This window comes from Mastomys coucha, unplaced genomic scaffold (genome assembly GCF_008632895.1).
Source record: "Mastomys coucha isolate ucsf_1 unplaced genomic scaffold, UCSF_Mcou_1 pScaffold12, whole genome shotgun sequence".
NCBI lineage: Eukaryota > Metazoa > Chordata > Mammalia > Rodentia > Muridae > Mastomys > Mastomys coucha.
In genome coordinates, this window is record NW_022196894.1 from 3,814,621 (window position 1) to 3,835,364 (window position 20,744).

The window sequence follows — 20,744 nt, forward strand, 5'->3', positions numbered from 1 at the left end:
ATGTCGCCTGTGCTTAGGGAAGCCCCCAAGGTTTTCAGTGTGAAGTTTTCAGGAAAAATCAGGGATTCATCAGGTTCTACTGCTTTGTGCCTACATTTTGCAAACTGCTTTCTTTTCAGTCTGCCCAACTCATTTTTCTACTCTTTATATCACAAAAACAATGTGACTTTTCAGTGTTTGTTCCAAATATGTGATGAGGTAACCCTGCTGTAGTACTAGGTTAGCCTCTCACTTGCCCAGTTTTTGTCCTCTGGGCTCATCATCATCACTATAGCACAGTGCTGCTGAGGGTGTATGACCCTCTGAAATAGAAAGGAACTAGAACTTGGGACCTCCCACCTTAGAGGCAGATCAAGGGACCATGGGCAACTTTAACTTCAAAGGAACTAAACAGTGTGACTCATTGCCTACACTCTTGAATTCACAGAACGAAACTCAGTCTCAGTAGGAACGTCATTCTGAATGTGTGCATTTAAGCCACAAGTCCCACTGCCCTGCTGAGGTATCTGTCTTAACAGTGAGTCCCACACATTTTAAAGTGATGGGGGCTATAGAGATCTCTTGACAATCGCTTCAGATTCTGTCTTATTTAAAGAAAAGACTCTGGCCTAGGCCTACGATCTTATTATAATATTGTACAATAAATAGGTTCATGGATATATAAGCTGAATCAGTCTCTACTTGAGGTTTAAGTCTCTTACTTTTTTATAATCCATTAGGTAAAGAACCAAGTCCATAGCTTTGGTCTCCTCTAACCAAGCAAGGCATATTCTTCTTGTTCAAACCCTTTTCCACCCTTTAACTTATCATAGAGGATCATTCATACTCACAGGAGAGGACTCTGTAGCCACTGCCCTGTGCTTTATGCCCTGATGTCTCCCTCCTCTTAACTTTTTCCCCCATGGTCTCAATCCCTTGTCACCCAAAGTTGAATCTCTTAGGTATTTCTGGGACTTTTGATTCTGCCAGGGTAGCAAGGATTGGAAAGGCCTTCCAGACCCCTACAACAAGCTCTTACCTATAATGATCTTCTTAAACTTGTCAGAGAAGTGGAGGTTGAAGGAAGAACACCAGATGGTCATTGGTGCCTGGAGTCAGCAATAGAGAGTAGTCTTATCAAGAAGTGCTATGAACCCTATACTCAGGAGAAGTTATGGTGGAGACAGCACCCCTCCTATCTAGGGGAGGTGTCCTGCCAGAAAGTAGGCTCTGGGAAAAGCTTATGCACTGTTCATACAGCTACATATCAAAGACAAGGAGTTTCTGAGTCAGAACAGGGGATGGGCAGGATTGTCTATTGCCAAAGTCCTTTTCTGCGGTGGGGGGCTAAAACACACTCTTTAAAAAAGCACGGATTCTATTTTTATGAAGAGCATACCGAGTGTGAGTGACAACACTCATTTTAGCAAAAAGTATTGAAGTCATTAGTTAATTTTCTTACTGCTGGGACAGGGTTTGAGATCATGTCTGAGGGTACAGTAAATCATGACTAGAAACCGTGGTAGTAGGTGCATGTAGCCGCTTGTCACATGGCAACCTCATTCAGAAAACAGAGAGACATGAGTGCCTATTGTCACTCTACTTCCTTCTTTTTAATCAGTCTGAGAACCCTCTCATGGAGGCTGCCACTCACACTTAGTATGGGTTTTCTTGCTTCAATTAACCCAAATCAGAAACTCCCCACCAGATATACCCAGAGTTTATTTCCTTAGTAAATCCATAGGCTCATCAAGTTGATAATTAATTAACCATCACACTAACTTTAATTAAAATGTGTCAAATTAAATAATAAAGAAGCAATAGTAAGAGCAATATTAATTGAAAGTTGTGGACATAAACTTCTCCAGACCTCCAGAGCCAGGTCCTCGGTTTATAAGTGAAGCAGTAGATGTCACAAAACTAGACACTGGCCAAGGAGTAGAAAATAAGTACTTGTTGACATTTGCAAGGAGGATCAAAGTGATCGAAAATGGACAAAGGGATGGAAAGAAATGATAGGAGAGCAGTGGGGATGTGAAGAATGCCTGGTGGAAATTGGGGTAAGGCAGAAGTAGATCAGGCAATAGGATAAAGTGGGGGGAGGAAGGAGAAAGAAGAAATAGCATATTAATGTTACCCAGCATATTAACAATACACTAAGCTTCTGAAGAGAGGGAGAAACACAGAGCCCCTGCTCCCAGCATGCACATCTTAACATTCCACTTTATCTCATGCTGCTCTTTTGTTAGAGCTCCTGGTTGGTACCCTCTCTCAGCAAAGCTGTTCCTTCCCTCGAGTCATACTCACAGTGAGTTTGGGAATAACAGGAGTGATCCTGGAGCTTTGGGAACAGAGATCATGAGTCCTCCAACTTAAATCCCAAGCCTTTTCTTCACAAGACATTATGTTGAAAGCAGTCCAAATGGGGATGAGCATGAGGGGTTCAGGTGGGGATCAGCATTAGGCTGGCCATCCTTGGTCACTAGGAGGACTCAACAGTACATTAAGAAATTAAGAGGCTAAGACACAAGAGGATATCTAGCATCCAGTCTACACCATAGCATCTCCTCCTTGTCACAACCCAGGAGACAGAGACTTTACCACCTCCATATTCTTCCAAAGAGGAAACTCATCCCCCCAAAAATATAAATGTTGAAGTAATTTATTCCCAAATTTTCCCTGACACCGAGTCTTGTGCCTACATGATCTGCAAACAGAGTTCAACACCTAAGCACTGGACAGCACATTAATTTACAATGGTAGGATTCAGTAAGAGAAGGGGAGGGGAGGGGATGTGAAGATAATATAGAGATGATAAGGAAATAGGGCTGAAGAGATGGCTCTGCAATTAAGAGTATTTACTGTTCAGTCCTTAGGATCAGAGTCCAGACCTTGGAAACCACATCACAAGTGGAGGAGTTCCATAGAATTCTGGCCTCCCTCTCTGCCCAAGACACAGCCACTCAGACAGACAGACAGATAGACAGATGGAAAGAAAGAGAAGGAAGGAAGGAAGGAAGGAAGGAAGGAAGGAAGGAAGGAAGGAAGATAAGAAAAAGAGGGATATCTAAATGGTTAGTAAACCACTAGCCATTAATACCTGAAACATTCAAATGATCAATGAAGACTAAGAAGAAAGATAAGAAGAGGGAGAGAAAAAAAAGAGAGGAGAAGGGGGAGAGGAAAAGGAGGGGGCATGAGAGGGAATTAAAATACATTTGGATGAGTGTAGCTCCATGCTCTCTGATTTTTGGAAGAGGAAAGTTGACTGCAATTAAAGAGAAGGAAAGTCAGATGACATTTTAAAATATATATACAGATCCACAGGGCTAGTCCCCTAATGTCTTCAAAATAGTCAAGCACTTTTCTATCTGCCATGGAAGCCAGAGACTTATTTCTCTTCCATCTCAAGTGACACACATGAAATAGCCCCATGGGCAGCTGTTTCCTTTCACAGTCGTTCTCAATCTGTATGAGGCTCTACTGAGGTAAGACCTGAGTTAAACATGTAAGGGATGGATGCACCACACGGAGCTGTCCTATGTGCACCCACAGACTCACTGGACAAGACTATCTAAATACCACTGAACCCTCTGTATGATGAATGCAATTGTGAGGTGCCTCTTTTGCTGTGTGAGCAGAAATGGGTAAGCTTGCTGTGTCAGTCTGGGTTGTCCCTGAAAGGTTATATTAGCCCCCTAAGTCATTGACATCAAAACTAAATCCTCAGGTAAGGCAGAAAATTCCAACCATGAGATAAGAGAAATTCATAATACTGGAACTGTTGGGGTACAGAGTGAGAAGTGAGAAGCCATGAAATTACCCTTTTATCTTCTTAAAAGCAAATATCAGTATATCCCAAATGCAGACCACACAGTTTGAGCTTCATGTTCACTTTCCTTATAACTGTCAATGCTAGAATTTTCAAGTCCAGGACTGGACCATGCCTAGTACCCTTTCAGTTTGGCCAGTTGCTCTCAATACTGAACTAAGAGAAGCAAACTTGTAAATGAATTGCTCCAGGGTTGTGTCTGATTTGTGCACTTTCTTTTATTTACTTCATTTTTTGCATTGAAAACATTACGTCTCTGTTTCCTTATAGAGTAGTGTATCAAGAGCCAGTGTATGGCAATAAATTGCTACAGGTATGAATTCCTGACTGACGGAAAACACTCATCACTGTGGTTGTGGGTTTGCTCTGAAATCCTGACTAACAAGATGATTCTCGGGAGGGCAAATGTTCTCTAACATAGAGCAATGGAGCCTTGACTGAATTTTCCAGTTTTAATGCAGATTTACCCTGTTACTTCTAATATGCCCACAATGGGAGTGAGACACTTCTTTCCAGATATTAACATTGTATATGTAGACTTGGATGGAACATGAATTTGCCATTTTAGAGGTCTAATGTGGCTTTTAATTTCTTGAATTATAAAAATTAAAAAACAATTTTAGAAAAATTGCAGGAAGACAGCTCAGGTAAAAACTGCTAATAAGGCCTGATGACCTACTTGAGTTTGATTCACAGACACCTGGGTAAATGGGGAGCCCTAATTCCTGAGAGTTGTCCTCTGACCTCTATATGTACACTGTGGTATGTGTGCACACCACATATATACATACCACACAGCATACCACATGCAGGTGTGCACATACCCACACACCTACATACCGCTGCATGCACATACGTACACCCCACAGCACACATACCACAACACACACACGTACACATACACCACAGCACACACACAACACTACATGCACACAGACACATAACACACCACATGTACATACCCACATCCACTACATGCATACTGTGGTATGTGTTTATATCATACACACACACACACACACACACACACACACATACACAACACACCATATCACATGCACACATACATTCACTACGTGTACATATACACACACATGCAAATAATAATAAAACAATGATAATAATAATAATGAAGTCCTGACTTAAAATACATCTAAATCCATCAGATCTAAATCCATCAGATCTAAATCCATCAGATCTAAATCCATCAGAAGAAAGAATTTTCAAATTAAGGAGATGGCTCACCAGGTAAAACACTTGCTGTGCAAATATGAGGACCAAAGTTTGACTCCCCCAGAAACCAGATAAAGACAGATATAGCAGCACTTTTCTGTCTAATCACTGCTACAGAGAAATAAAGCAAAGACATGGGATTCCAAGAAGCCCATAGATCAGCTAGCCTAGTGTACATAGAAATCAGCAACAAGTTTCAAGGCAAGGGCCAACACCCAAGGTAACATCCATACTCACACCATGGCACGTGTGTACATGCACACCTTCACAGGCCACAAGAGGGAGGACTGTAAGATTTATTAAAATAGATTTTCTTCATAATCATTTATAGGTTCTTTAAATACACTAGAATCTTTAAATCAAAAACTTCATATGCTTCCAACCTTGAGGTACTACATAGCTAATATCTCCTATACTACTCCCTGCTTTCACTGGAGGTACCCAGACATTTTCATTCCACTTGCTAACCCTACCTCAAACCAGTAAATCTGTAGGAAGATAAAAAAAGAAAAAGAAAAGAAAAAAATCAACACATCCACCCACCACTGGCAGAGATTCTTCAAATGTGGTCTACAGCTACCATTAAACATGCTATGGAGAGAGAAAGATGGTAACACAGATGGCACCATGCCACAGGCTTGTCATGCCAGCACTTGAGAGAGTCAGAAGTAGGAGGATTGCAAGTTTAATACTGGTTCTAGCATCGGCCAGCTAGTGAGATACTGTTTCAAAACCTGACATCAGAAGAAGGCTTGGATATGTAGGTCTGTGATAGAGCACTTGCCTAATATACATAAAGCCCTTTGAGAAGAAAAATAATCTCCTCTTCCAAGGTACTATTTTTGTCACTAGGTCTGGAGGTACCAGACTCACCAAGGCCTAGGTCTGCTGACCTCAAACAGAAGCAGACCTCATTTTTCAGACATCAGCAAGAACGATGCAGAAGCTCTGACTCTGCTTGGCAAACTGCAGAGCACAGGGCAATGCAGCTCATGTGAGTCACCTTTTAGAAAAGCAAATTAAAGCAATGTATCTGTGGGCCATTTTACAGTGTATACATATACACTGAGTTAAGGCACCTCCCCACTGTTGCTAAAATATAGATTTCATGCAGAAGAACTTCATGCAGAGAACTAGAAAAGACTATGCACAGTATAGAGAGGTGGCATGATCAAGCCACCAAGTCCACCAGCTCAGTAGATGCTTACCTGGAAACCAAGGCAGGTACTCCTTTGGTAAAGTGCAAGTTGGAAGAACTGAGATCAGATCTGAGGGGTTTTGCATTTCTTTTGTTTGTTTGTTTGTTTGTGGTTTTTTTTTAGGAGGGTGGTTTTTTGTTTTTTTCCAGACAGGGTTTTTCTGTATAGCCTTGGCTGTCCTGGAACTCACTCTGTAGACCAGGCTGGCCTCGAACTCAGAAATCCACCTGCCTCTGCCTCCCAAGTGCTGGGACTAAAAAGCATGTGCCACCAGTGCCTGGCTTCTTTGTTTGATTTTTAAACCCAAGCATGAAGGCATCTCTTTCTAGTCTCAGAGCTAGAAAGGAAGGCAGAAGGTTCTGTAGGGCTTGCTTGGCATGTTCTAGAATAATGAGAGACCTCACCCCATCTCATAAAAAAAAAATAAAAGAGAAACAGAGACAAAAAGGAGAGAGAGAGAGAGAGAGAGAGACAGAGACAAAGACAGAGACACAGAGACACAGAGACAGAGACAGAGACAGAGAGACAGAGACAGAGACAGAGAGACAGAGAGACAGAGAGAGAGACAGAGACAGAGAGACAGAGAGAGAATTAATTTAACTTGTTAGTCCAGTCCGGTGTAAACAGTAATCCTAGTGTTTGTGAGGTAGAGACAGGAAAATAAGAAGTTCAAAGCTTGCTTGGCCTACAGAATCAGCTCAAGACCAACTTTATATTTATAAGACACTGCCACAAAATAAAAAATAAACAAGTTTTTTTTCCTTTTTCTTTTCTTTCTTTTTTACTTTTATTTTTATTTATTTATTCATTTATTTTTGTCAATATGACAGACTTGGGAAATAGCTTAATGGTGTAGCATTTCTTCAGCATTTCCTAGGTCCTAGTACTACAATATAAATGACAAGGTAAAAGCAAATCAAATTAATGAAAGATAAGTAAATTGAAACTTCAATTAATTGTAGTTCCCACATTCCAAGTGATAAGAAAACACTTAAGATGGTTGGCCCCCATGCTGGACAAGACACAAGCATGACACTCATGCCATGTTACCTGTTTATCAAGGTCCACAACACTGACTTTAACAATAATGGCACACTACGATACTGAGTTTGAAGGATACTTGATAAAGATGGAGAGATGGTTCCACAGTGGCAAGTGATAGCTGCTCTAATGGTCGGTGCTCAGTTCTCAGCTCTAAACTCAGGGGGCTCCAACTGCCTGTAACTACACACCCAGGGGACCCAATTTCCTCTTTGACCTATGTAGGCACTTGCAAACATGTGAACGTCATGTATTCACACACATACACATGAATAAAAATTAAAACCTGAACTTGACTGGGATGTAGCCTGGATGGTACTGGGCTTGCCTGGCAAGTATGAAAGCCCAGAGGTCTCCAGCTCCTCATGGGCAAGGTCTGATGGAATGCAGGTGTAATTCTACTTCCTGAAGGGAAGAAGCCTGCACTATTGGAAATTTCATAGCAAGTGTGAGGCTAGCCTGTGCTACATTTTATCCTGTCTCAAAAAACAAAGCAAAACAAGAGAGAATACAATAACCTCAGGGTATTGATCACTTATGCCTACTTGGCATAGACTCTGATTTCCTCTCAATGGTGAAGCCATAAGTAAATATAAGAAAGAAAGATGATTACCAAACTGATAGTTGACCTTTTGTAGGAGAAAAGGAGGAAAGATATAATCAAATTATAATCTCAAAAATAAAATTAACAAAAATAAAAAATATGTTTTAAAATAATACAGTGTAGGCATCCATAGCTACATTTACATTCACATGACAAATGTCAGTTTTGTAGGAAGCAAAACTCATATTAGTTATCTCCATTTGCCCTGTGGACATGTTTCCTATTTTTATAATTCCTACCCAATCTCATGGCAGACCTTTCTGCAAACCTTGAGGGAAAGGGAAAGATGTATAATCTGAGCCATACCATTTAAAATTTATTTAGAAGATAATATACCTTTAGGGTTTTTTCCATATCTGGACAGACAGACACACACAAACACCACACACAGACACACACACACACACACACACACACACACACACAAACACACATACACAAACACACAGACACTTTATCCAATTGCTGCTAACACCTCACAGACATTGGCTGGTCAGTTCTAACTCCTTCCTACATCATTAAATTTAATGCACATACCTGAATATTTATATCATTCTGATATATCGTGAAAGCCAAGAAAAATAGTGAGGCAGATTAAAAGAACAACTCTAGAAACTGGTGCTCTGGCTTCTGTTGGCCAGGCGTCCTCCCCTGGAGTTCAGTGCCAGTCTGACACCTGCTTTGTTTTTATGACTTTTCAGCACATTTAATGAGCTCCCCCATCCCTCATTAGAGAACACAGTGTTTGGAGTACCAGGTGGTGTCTAGCTAAGACCTTTTTGTTTTAAATTACACATTTTTTTTTCCTTAAGGAAAGCTGACGAAAAAACTCCTGGCTCTGTATTATTGGCGATTATCCACCAAGATGTCTTGGTTGTCTTTACTAAGGCTGATCCAAAGAACAAGTTTCCTCATAGAAAAACTGGCTCTTTTGGTACATGATGGAAGATTTTAGTAAGAAACAGTGGCAGAAACTATTGAGAGTTGTTTCCTGCGTGTTTAAAGTTACTTTTGCAGCCCTGTTTCAGCCCTGTGTATGAGGCCACATGTATGTTGCTTTTCAACTTGGCCCTCCCATCATTGGGCATTTTGCAGTTGTCAGCCCTCTGACACAGCACTCTACCCTGAGCTAGCCCCTCACTGTGAGGGTTAGAACCCCACCTTTGGAGGATTCCAGTACTGTGCATTCTCATTAGGGTCTGAATAAGCCCCTGTTGCCTCTGGACACTGGGTCCAGGGTGTTAATTGTTCTGAGATCGTTCCAAGGTGGCCGACACATTGCCCTGGTCTGTTGAGCAAGCTGTTCTTTTCTGGGTTTGATAATCAATGCTCCACTGCACACAATTCCTCCTCAATAAGCCCATTTGTGCTTCCTCTTTGCTTAATTGAACAATGGCAATTACTGGTACACAGAACTACATGTTAATTATTTTCCTTTGCAGATTTTTTTTCTCTTCATGATTTTCTTTACAAATTGCAAGGCTTTATCATAATCCCCTCCCCTGAGCCAAATTCTGCATCTGATTATGTGTGAGAAGTGTAATACATGTGACCTGAAGTGCTGTGATATGCGTGACCTTGAGCTGTGTGATTATGTGTGACCTGTAGCTGTGTGGTATGTGTGACCTGTAGCTGTGTGATATATGTGACCTGTAATGTAGCTGTGTGCTTATGTGTGACCTGTAGCTGTGTGATTATGTGTGACCTGTAGCTGTGTGACTATGTGGATCTGTAGGTGTGTGATTTATGTGACCTGTAATGTAGCTGTATGATTATGTGTGACTTGGCTGGGTGATTATGTGTAACCTTTAGCTGTGTGAGTATGTGTGACCTGTGGCTGTGTGATTATGTGTGACCTGTGGCTGTGTGATTTTGTGTGACCTGTGGCTGTGTGATTATGTGTGACCTGTGGCTGTGTGATTATGTGTAACCTTTAGCTGTGTAATTATGTGTGACCTGTAGCTGTGTGGTGTGTGTGACCTGTAACTGTGTGGTTATGCGTGACCTGTGTCTGTGTGATTATGTATGACCTGTGGCTGTGTGATTATGTGTGACCTTTAGCTGTGTGATTATGTGTGACCTGTGTCTGTGTGATTATGTATGACCTGTAGCTGTGTGATTATGTGTGACCTTTAGCTGTGTGATTATGTGTGACCTGTAACTGTGGGGTTATGTGTGACCTGTAGCTGTCTGATTATGTGTAACGTGTTACATTTGTGAGACATGTAACAAGCAGCAGTGTGATATTCTTAGGTGGGAAGACAGAATTTTTGACAATTGTTTACTTTTATAATAATTATGGAATGTTAATAAAGCCTTCTACAAAACCATCATCAGTGATTAAATGAACACACACATGCACACACACACACACACACACACACATACACATACACAATTACTAAGGAATTTACTGATCTGGTTTCTATAATCAATATGAGACAGAATAGTGCTTACTTTTTATAAAGAAATGATCAAAGATTATTTAATAAAATTTAGATTAATAGTTGGTAAGTTATGGTAAAGGATGGTTATTTCTAAAAACCTGGAAAGTTCAGAAAAGTAGAAAGAATATTTAATCCTCACTCCGAGACCATCACCCTTAACACTTAGGTGCATTTCTTCCAAAGGGCACAGGGTTCTGCCTTCAGAAGATATGCTTAGGATTTCTAACCTTTAACACACAGCCAGGCCGGGTCTTCAGTCTCCTCTCTCTTCGGTATTTTTTGACTTCTGTTCTGATACTAAGCTTTCATTAACCTCAACCTTGGATGGGTGGACTTGGGTACCTGCTGTGCTGGTGTGGGCTCCTGACCGCTGAGTGCCACTGAACTGGGCTCTGCATTGCTAAGGCTCCTCTCTTCTTGCATTGTAGGGTGGTTATGCTGCATACCGCTATGCCCAGCCCACCCCTGCCACTGCAGCTGCCTACAGTGACAGGTAAGGCTCTTCCTTCTCTAGATGACTTGAAGACAGTTGGTGGGGCAGGATTCTTATTTGGTCTTGCTTGGAAAAAATGCATGACTACTGAGGAGGAAACCCCTAAAAGTTAGATCCTGTGGTGAAGCTCTACACAGGCTACTTGAAGAGAAGATGGATGCTTAAACCTTGCTCATTGTGAATTCCTCAGCCTGTCTGACGTGAGGCTGAGAAAATCTGCCCTGTCCCTGGATAGCTATTTTTCAGGTCTCCTTATTCCCATATCCGTGTATTTTGTACATACAAACACACGCACGCGCACACACACACACACACACACACACACTGCAGTACAACCTTCTCATGGCCTTCTCTGTAAGACCATAGTCTCATCTAGCTCATAGGAAGAAGACGAAAAGGTAATAAGCCTACAAGCTCCCTTCCTGTTCCACGTGGCCCTCAGGAAAACATATCCCTCTGCTGCATTGAATTCAAAATAAAGGGATGGGCAGTACACCTGGCTTTCATAAGGAGATTCATTGATCTTGGCAGTGCCCAAACTTAAAAACAAAGCCAACTTTCATTTGCACTGCACACCTCACATGAAGACTGGCTGGAAGTACAGAAGTGTATTTGAGAAATGCAGAATTCGGGATGGATGTGTGTGAATGCCTTGGTCCCCAGGCTTTGCCAATGTGATGGTTTCTAAAACAGTTATAGCTATTTCTATATAGGTTCCTTGTTGGGGGCAGGGCAGTAAACCAACCAAAAAAAACCCAAAATATGTGTGTTTCCATATTGAATGTGATTTCTTGGCTCTGTTCTCTGAGGATATCAATGTGAATGTTCAGGTGCTCTGCATGCAAGAATGTCCCCGGAGGGTGCTTATTTTCGTGATGACTATTTTAATTTAAGGATTTGTTTCATGAATAAAATAACAATGGTAACGATTTGCATGTGTGGCTGAGGCATGCTGGGTCAGACAGGTAAGCAAGCAGGCAAGGGTGTGGCCAATGAATGGGACTGTCAGACGCCACTGGGCTCCCACCTGGCTTGTGGCCATGCAGTACTTCCGGGTTTGCTGGGGGGCACTTTCCCTGCACCACCATCCCATTTCTCACAAGAAGGGTTGTTAAAACGCAGCAGCTGCAGAATTCTCCTGTAGTTTAATAAAGCTAAGGAAATCCCTGAATTTAAGATGCTGTACTTACTCGCACGCACAAACTCATCAAAAATGAGCTAAGATTTGCTGTCTGGCTACACACAGGAATTAGCACTGTTTTCTCATGAGCACTTACCACCCATTTTCCAAATTGTGGAGAATCTTCAAAGAAATCTAAGCCACTGGCCAGACACACTTGTAAATACATGAATTATCCATTTATCCAATCATCAGCTGACAAGATGCAAGATGCTGCATATAAATTATTATCTTCAGTATTCTCTGACACTGGGTTGGGACAATTGAGAGGGTCAAAAAGGCTAATAAAAATGATGACAATCTTGAAATACTTGAGATCATTCTACAAATGAAAAGGTTTAAATATTATTAGATTCCAAGTACTGCAGAACCACACAGTTTCAATTGTAATGTGGCTCAGCTACAGCACTTAATTATTTTATGAAAATATCTCTAGATGCTAAATTCTCAAACGCCCACTTTGTATGTAATTATAATCATAGTAACTTTAGCCTGCTGTATAATTATAAGAATCTTAAAAAGATTTATTTCTTTGAATGTTTGTCTTGCTTCTCCTAAGAATAAGTACATTTAGCCCCAAGTTGAAAGAAGGTTAATTACAAAGATAGACTTTAAATTGCCTTCTTCAATAAGACTAATTAGACACTTGATAAAAAAGCAAACAAACAACAATGTTTAATACTATTCTTAGAGTTACTGAGGAGGCTCACCATATCCCCTTACATCCATTTGAAACTGTGAAAATTCTCTGCATTGTGGAATATCTATATAAAATCTACAATTTTAAAATTATTGAGAGTTCTCATTGGTGACATATTCAACTGAAAAAATTTCCCTCATTTTTGGATTGGTAAATCTTTAATAACTGCAATTCCCAGTTTAGTATAACAGTTGCAGATGAAGGAACCCACTAACTATATTCTTTTCCGTGTAATTGGCCTCTTGCTGTTTATTAGCGATATTTGCACATTAGGTCCTCTTGGTTGCTGTGGAAATTGATTACTAGATCTAGTTAACGTTATTGTGAGCAGAATACTTGTCACCTATGGAATTATTCATTGAGGTAAATTCAGTAATATGTGAATTACCAGAAAACAATCTCTAAAATGAGATATTTGGTTTGATTTATCATTATTAAGCAGTGGAACCTTTTATTTTTAATCAATGCAGACAAGGAAGGGGCTTTATGAAAATACAGTCAGAGGAAATGGGAGAATTATCAGAATAGCTTTTGAATCTCTACTAAAGAGGTAGAAGCTATCCAGGGCAAAGGCAAATTGTTGCATTTTTATACCATCAGATGGTAGCATCTATAGGATCAGACCCTACTTCCTCATCTCTGAAAGACAGACAGGAAGACAAAGAGTTACACTTCTAAACCAAAGGAAACCCTTTCAAACTTAAAGGGAAAACACCTAAATGAAAAACTCTGAGAAATAGTCACTGGTTGTCAATTTAATCAAAAGCAACATAGCAACATCCCTTCACTGTGACTGACTTCTCAGCCTTCTCCAAAGTGGAGACAAGTCTGCTTTGCTGCCACACCCTGACCCACAACCACTGGTAGGATTTTGTCTTTACTCAACTAAATTACACCCTTATAAAATGAAAGATTCAGGAACCCTTTGAGAAGTATTGAACAGTAGTAACCTCAGCACTGCCTGGAAGGTCTTTAATGGGTACCTTGTAGCTCTCTGCCCATCATCTTCCTGGTTAAATGGTCACATGTTGACAGTCTCAGAGCATCCCCCAAGTCTCTGGGCATTGAGCTTCTGAATGAAGACCATCTGCCACAGGCCAAGCTTTTCCCAAGCCACAAAGACTGAACTGAACTTAGGTAACATCGCAGTTTTGTTGATGAATTGAGTGGGGATAGGTGAACAGCATTCTTCAACATTTTACAAACATTTGGTAAACACTTGACCCGATCAATTCTTGATTTTAATATCTTGCTATGGTGTAATGGAAGCCAACTGTCTAGACTTAAGGAGATGTTTTCTAAGCTTGAACCATCAGAGCATGGCGGTGGGGCCTGTGGTCATCTGGTCATTGCATGCCACTCGGTGTTGCTGATGTGTTTGTGGTATATATGTGCTGGGTTGGATAGGTCCATCACATTAGCTCCATGAATGGCTTGCTTGGAATAAGCGTGGGGTGCAGGTCTCTATTGATTGACTCTTGGTTCCTTGTGTTTTATGGCTTGGTCCTTGTTGCATCTTTTGGCTGTCCATCTGGGAGGTGGGAAAAGGAGAAGTGCCCTGTTCAATGAATTATGCCACTCATAGTGGGGGAATATCCGATTATGTATATAGCATTGACAAAACACTCTGCCTAGGAAGATAAAGCCTGGTCATGCTTGTCCTGCTTGCTGATGCTCTAACCTTCCTTAAGGATTGGTGCATGAAAGTGTCTTCCACATTAGGGAAGAAAGGAGTTAGACACAGAGTAGATAGAACAGAACTAAGAACAAAATGCTTTACTGTCAAGTTTAACAGTAAATATGGTTGTACCAGGGAATGTTCTTTCTATCAACTAAAACATGGTTTTCTTTCAAATGAATGTAGTATTTTTTAATAAGTAAGGTAGTACATAATACTGAAAATTGAGGCATAACAATCTGTCACTTAGGAAAGAAGATTTGTACCAAGTTCTGTGCAGATGAGAACAATGTGTTCATTAGGAAATTATTGTTTATCAGTTGACACTTTTAGGAAATTTGTTTACATTAAAATTGATTTTTATCAAGTACTTTTTTATCCTAAATATATTTCTTACATTTTATTATAATGAGGGTTTTTGAATTCCATAATATAAAAAATATAATTTTAAAGTAAGCAAGAAAAATGTACTCTGGAACACAGATAGATAGAATGGACCTTTCACAATTATGTAAAGATATCTTCTGGGTAAGAGATGCTCATTAAAAGTCAACTGAAACTATAAAACATTTACTTACTCTAAAGATCAACAAATGGCAGAGTGGTATTGACGTAGGTGTGCAGAACCAGGCCACATAGGCATTCATAGAGGAAGTAAAGATCCTGCAAGCAATAGAGTGTTGCTTTCAATTTATTCTTCCTCATTTTCTGAGCCCTGGAAGTTACATTGTTTTTATATAAATAAGTATAATATTGGCAATTCCTTATATCTCAACCTAAAAGAAACTCAAGCAAGATCTTGTTGTCTTACCCCCTTCTTAGCAACTTCTGAGAATTTGGAGAGAAATCTCAGAACAAGAAAGCCAGGACTTGAGGAGTTCAGGTAGTCATGGTGGGTGCTGAGCACAGTTCAGACCAGAAACCCATCAGCTGGTCTTATGGAATAGAGGATCCATTTCAGAGAGATATACATTAGTCTCTTTCTTGAATTATCATAAGAATAAGTTGGCATGTTTTGGTATCATGTTTAAAAGTATATAGTTGATAAAGACAGAAATAGAAACATACATAGATGGAGATATGGATAGATGGATGTGAAGAAAAATGGACTGTCCTTAGATCCATGGGAGGAAGGAAAAGAAAGCTGGAAGGAAGTAAAGAAAGATAAAACAGAGGGAAAGCAAGAGTGAGAAAGGGAAGGGGGAAGGGACCCTTTCTTCTGTTACACCATAAGCAAATCTCCAGAGGTCAGAACTAAATTCTCAGATAAAATCTTAGTCTGATAGCTGAAGCCACTGAGGTATCTGAGTCTATTCCCATTTGTGTAGCATAGGCCCTCAGCCTATCTTGGGTGTTATTTTCTGGATTCAGATTTAAGATTGCAAAATTTCTACCATGAAAATAGGCAAATGGCTTCATTTAACATGATAAGCCATCATTTAAGATGATGTGCTGGCACTGCTGGCCCATCCCGTTAATCCCAGCACTTGGGAGGCAGGAAGATCTTTGTGACTTAGAGGCCACCCTGGTCTACTAAGCAACTACTAGGATAATCAAGACTTCACAGAGAAACCCTGTCTTGAAAAACCAAAACTACAAAGAAAGGAAGGAAGGAAAGAAGGAAGAAGGAAGGCAGGCAGGCAGGCAGGCAGGCAGGCAGGAAGGAAGGAAGGAAGGAAGGAAGGAAGGAAGGAAGAAGGGAGGGAAGGCAGGCCATTTTATTTAGCATTCTTATCTAGTTTAAAAATATAGAAAATATAGTTTTGGCACTATCAAGCATAATGAGCATTCTGAATAAAAAGTTTGCCATTTCAAGACTTTTTCTTTTTTTCATTATAGAAAGGTTATTTCACAAAAATTGCTCTACCATCTGAACTTGATGATTTCACTTTATTTTTCTAGCCATGAACAAAGATATAGAATTTAATGTATAGACTGTGTAGAATGTTCAATGAGAACAGACAGCACAGAGGAGGGGTGGGTACCTTTTCTAGTTTCCCAATTCTTCTTTTCCAAACCAGGTGTGATAAGAATTTCCAGAACATCAGAAGCAAGGCCATGCCTGTTTTTAGTGGCATGTGTAAGGATAGGTCTCAAGTTCACAGATGTCCTGCTTTCCTGAGCCAGAAGGGCTGGGAAAGTGGAATTTTGCCATCTACTCTCTCTTTAGGCACTATTGTGTTCTTCCCAGGCTTCTTTCTACCACGCAGCTAAAATCTTCTCTTAGGAATGGGCCACAATGGGACATGAAACCTTTGTTTCTTTTTATGTTATGCCCATTTTTACTGTGCCTTGGGAAACTAAATCTTGACAATTGCATGGCAGCTTCCTGTTTATATATTCAGTCTTCCTGAGAAAAAGCTCTTGAGATAATCTAGGGAAGATATGATAAAACTTGGTCATGCCAATCATGAATGATGCTCTCAGGTCAAAGGAGTACTGAGGGCGAAGCACATGAGGGCTTAGAGCAGACCCAAGTATCCCATCTGTTGGGGCCCAGTTGATAAAGTCAATTCTTGCCTATCAGGTAAGGAGTACAGTGAGAAGGAGTTTCCTCAGTAGCCTGTGATAGCAGCTCACTGAGATTGTTCTTGGTTTTAGTTTTAAGTCATTTCTGTCACTGTGATGAGCAATTCTCATTTTTTAAACAAAAGATGTTCTGTCACCTTATAATAGGAATGTAGCAGAAGTGAGTCACCAATGTCTTTATTTATATCCTTTTGTATCCTAGTGCCACTGCTGAGAGTATACTCAGGATTTTACTAAACCTATATTGAAAACATACATATATGTGCATGCGCATGTACACATACAGGCACATGTCCACATACATATGTGTATGTATGTACATTGTTTTATTTTTATGTCCTTTTTTTTTGCTTTTTTTCATAGAAAGTTTATTTCCATAACAGATTCAGTCATTATTTTGGGTGGCAAGTAACCTTTTCAAGACGAATAAAATAAGTTAGTTGTTCCAGATATTTCTAGGATATTTAAAAAGAAATGTACTTCTGAGAGAGCCATGATCTAAGATTCAAATGCCAGGCAAAAGCAAATTCTTTAGTAAAACACAAGCATACATTACTGAATCTTTAAAATTGTTCTGATTTTACATTCTCCAAAAAATTACAACAATGCTAATTAAATTTTCTCCCAACATACCCTTTAAGTTGTCATTGATTTAACTTGAGAACAACTAAGATCCTTCTGAAATTGTAAAGAAGGAAGCAGAAAGGGCTTGAAATTTGGGCCCATGAATGCCAAACTATGAATAGCATGGAGCAATACTGATGTTATAAAAGGGTCTATTTCCTGATTTTCTCTTCTTTTTAACTTAGAGATCATTCACATACATACACCCATATACAACACACACACACACACACACACACACACACACACTCACAATAACAAACTCCATACTCCTCCCATACACATATACCTTAAATATGCCCTAATTTTGCCTCAGGAACTAATTATCTTTTATTCATAACCTAGCATGGCTTCACTGATGTTATGCACTGTTGAATAAATATGTAACGAGGCAGTTAAAAAATAGGCTTGTAGTAATCTACAGACTGAACCAACAAGGGACTAGGGAGAAATAAAGGGCATTCCAAACCCAACAGACCATGGCTGTCACAGCCATGTGGGGAGCCACTTCTGCAGGTGACAAGACAAGGTCTAACAGCTCCTTTGATCATGCCATGGCCTAATTACATGCTTTTCCAGTTGCAGATCATTGGCTTGATGAGCCACAAAAAGGCAAATGAAGTCTATCTTTTAACTAGTGCCTTCAGGGCCCCACCACGAACATTTAGGAAGTCTTGGATTTCTAGAGGTAGATCAGAAACTTGTGGTGAGAACAGACTGTACAGCCTCTGTGTGAGCACTTTCTCCTACAAATACAGAGTATACTTGGTAGGTGACAGCCATCCAGCAGAACAGAAGGAAACACACCCTAGGTAGAATAATCTTACCTCATGAAACATCTGTAGATGTCTCCCATTTAACCTGGGAAAAGTTCTTGTTGCATACACCTGAGGACTCAAGTTCAGATTCCCAGCCACTGTGCACAAACAAGGTATGGTGGCATGTACTTAGAGTTCTCTTGCCAGCCAATGTAGATGAAATTCCAAGCTGTAGGTTCAGGGAAAGACCCACACTCAACAACAAGGCGGAGAGTGTAAGACTACTCTGATGGTAACCTGTGTCCTCTATACAGTCATGCCCTGGTGCACACACATATATACTTATACACACACACAGACACACATACTGCATGCACACACACACACACACACTTAAAATCTTCTCCTTCTTTACCATATTTTTCCTTCAGATGTTATTTTTTATTGGTGATAATTTTTCCTTTCTGTCACCTTCTTTGACACTAGCACTTATGCTAAATCTGTCATCTTTCCTTTAAGACCTAACATTTTTTTCCTTTAAAACTCTCTCTTACTACTTCTGAGAGTATCAAAGCAAGTTATGACCCCTGAGTCTAAGAGCACAGGTTAACTTCATTTTTAGAACCAGTTCCTATTATTTCTATATCTAAGTTATTTCTATATCTCTATGCAGCAATTTCATGCAAAAAAGTCATCTGACAGAAACGAATAACTTGATGACTTTCTTCACCCATATAGATCACAGGGATTGATTTAACCTCTGGAATTCAATGCTCTTCAGAACTGTAGTGCATTTCATCCTTAAGTAGCATGCCAAGTAGTTAGGAGAAAGCTGCTCACTGGCAGGGCGATAGGGTGTTGGCAGGTGAGAACTGAGGACACCCTTAGTTTGCTAATTTTCTGGCATTCCATCTAGGCTTAGTTTTGCTCTACAATAATGCATGGTGTTTAGACAGATGAGTAGATTTCAAGGAGTTCAAACAACTAAACCCAAGGTATTTTTTTCTCCTTAGTTATCTTTATAATTTACCTTGAAATGCTTTAGCCCAAAATACCAGATGGGAGCCACACCTTCAATGATCCATCCATTGTTCCCCTACCTGCTACTGTCTTCTTTCTACTCCCCCTTCTTCAGTAACCTCTTAAGTGTTTGGCATCTTTCAAAATATGTTCCCCTATTACCACCTGCTTCAACTGGCTAGTGGCTGTAATTATCACTTTCTTACCCCCAAGGCCATAGTGTTCCATGTTAAGACTCTATCTTTGGCTGCATAATAGGCTGCCATTAATATAAAACAAACCCTGCAGGAGCCACATCTGGTTTCTTTTAACATCATTGGGCCCCAGTTTTCTCATCTCCTCCAAGGACAAATTATACCCATTCAACTAAGAGTGAGGTAGATGCTATAATTCAATACGCTGGTACAAATGTCATTACTTACTTAATTTCTGATTGATGGGTAGCTTAGAGATGATTCATTGTAAGCACTGGCTTGATAGAGGTGGCAGCCATAACTCCATTTAAATTTTGAGTTCTTTTATGGCCTGATCAGCTCTAAGACTACCACACCAGTAGCATGTTGAGATTCTATGCTTAGCTCAGTATCCTATGACAGTATGTAGCCAAGTTATGATTTGAAATAGGACCTTTTACTTACTGTTCATGATCTTTAATATGTATATATGATAATTAACCTTTGCCACTGATACACAGAAGATAATCACACATTTACATTTATGCCATAATCCAATCTTAGTGCAGTTATTTAATCCATGAGAGAATGTGAGCAAGGTAGAGAGACAATCAACCTTCCCCTTGCCTTATCTCTAAAGTGAGAGAGATGGGGTGGTCAGTAAGGCCTCCTGAGGAAATGTACATAGTTCTGAATGGAAGATCTTCAGCTGGAGCCTGAGCTCAGTATATCATCATCATTGCCATGATCATCAGAAGTGTTGTCATCCAGTGGAGTTCAAACACATTTTCTATGCAGTCATGCTTCTTCTTAGATGTGGATTCTCTTCTCATGTACTTTTAACAGATATGGTGTCTCAAAGATATACCAGCCTCCTAAAAGAGACAATCACCCTTTCCAGGATAAATTCAGCTTCCAGATCACCATTTCTTGCCTCTCCTCCAACCTTTTGTTTAAGTACACAGAAGATAATACTGTATCTCCCACACTGCTTTCATTTTCTGCTAAATCTTCACAAAGTCTATGAGGAACATACATTTTAATTTCTGGCTCCATTTCCCAGTGATAAAACTTAAGGCCCTGAAAGTTGAAGGAACATTTCTAATGAGACTCAGTTTGTAATGACAGCCCTGCCTACTAGAATCTCTGCCAGCTGTTTCATCTGAGTGGGAATATAGTTGGAAGTAGGTGGAATGGTAGACCTTGGAGAGATTGAAATGACAGTCTCCATGTCAGGGAAAGACCCTTAGAGAT

General features: G+C 40.1%; 1 protein-coding gene across 41 annotated transcripts in view; it reads left to right on the top strand.

The window, feature by feature from the left end:
- The window catches only part of Rbfox1 (RNA binding fox-1 homolog 1), a 1,556,838-nt gene that overhangs the window by 1,510,200 nt on the left and 25,894 nt on the right, over positions 1–20,744 (top strand). For 21 of the 41 annotated variants that reach the window (XM_031361857.1, XM_031361806.1, XM_031361863.1 and 18 more), the window contains 2 exons: positions 4,082–4,124; positions 10,764–10,828. In XM_031361857.1, coding sequence (XP_031217717.1) covers positions 4,082–4,124; positions 10,764–10,828 — 108 coding nt within the window. The remainder of the gene's footprint in view (positions 1–4,081; positions 4,125–10,763; positions 10,829–20,744) is intronic. The other 20 variants (XM_031361868.1, XM_031361950.1, XM_031361938.1 and 17 more) reach the window with 1 other exon arrangement.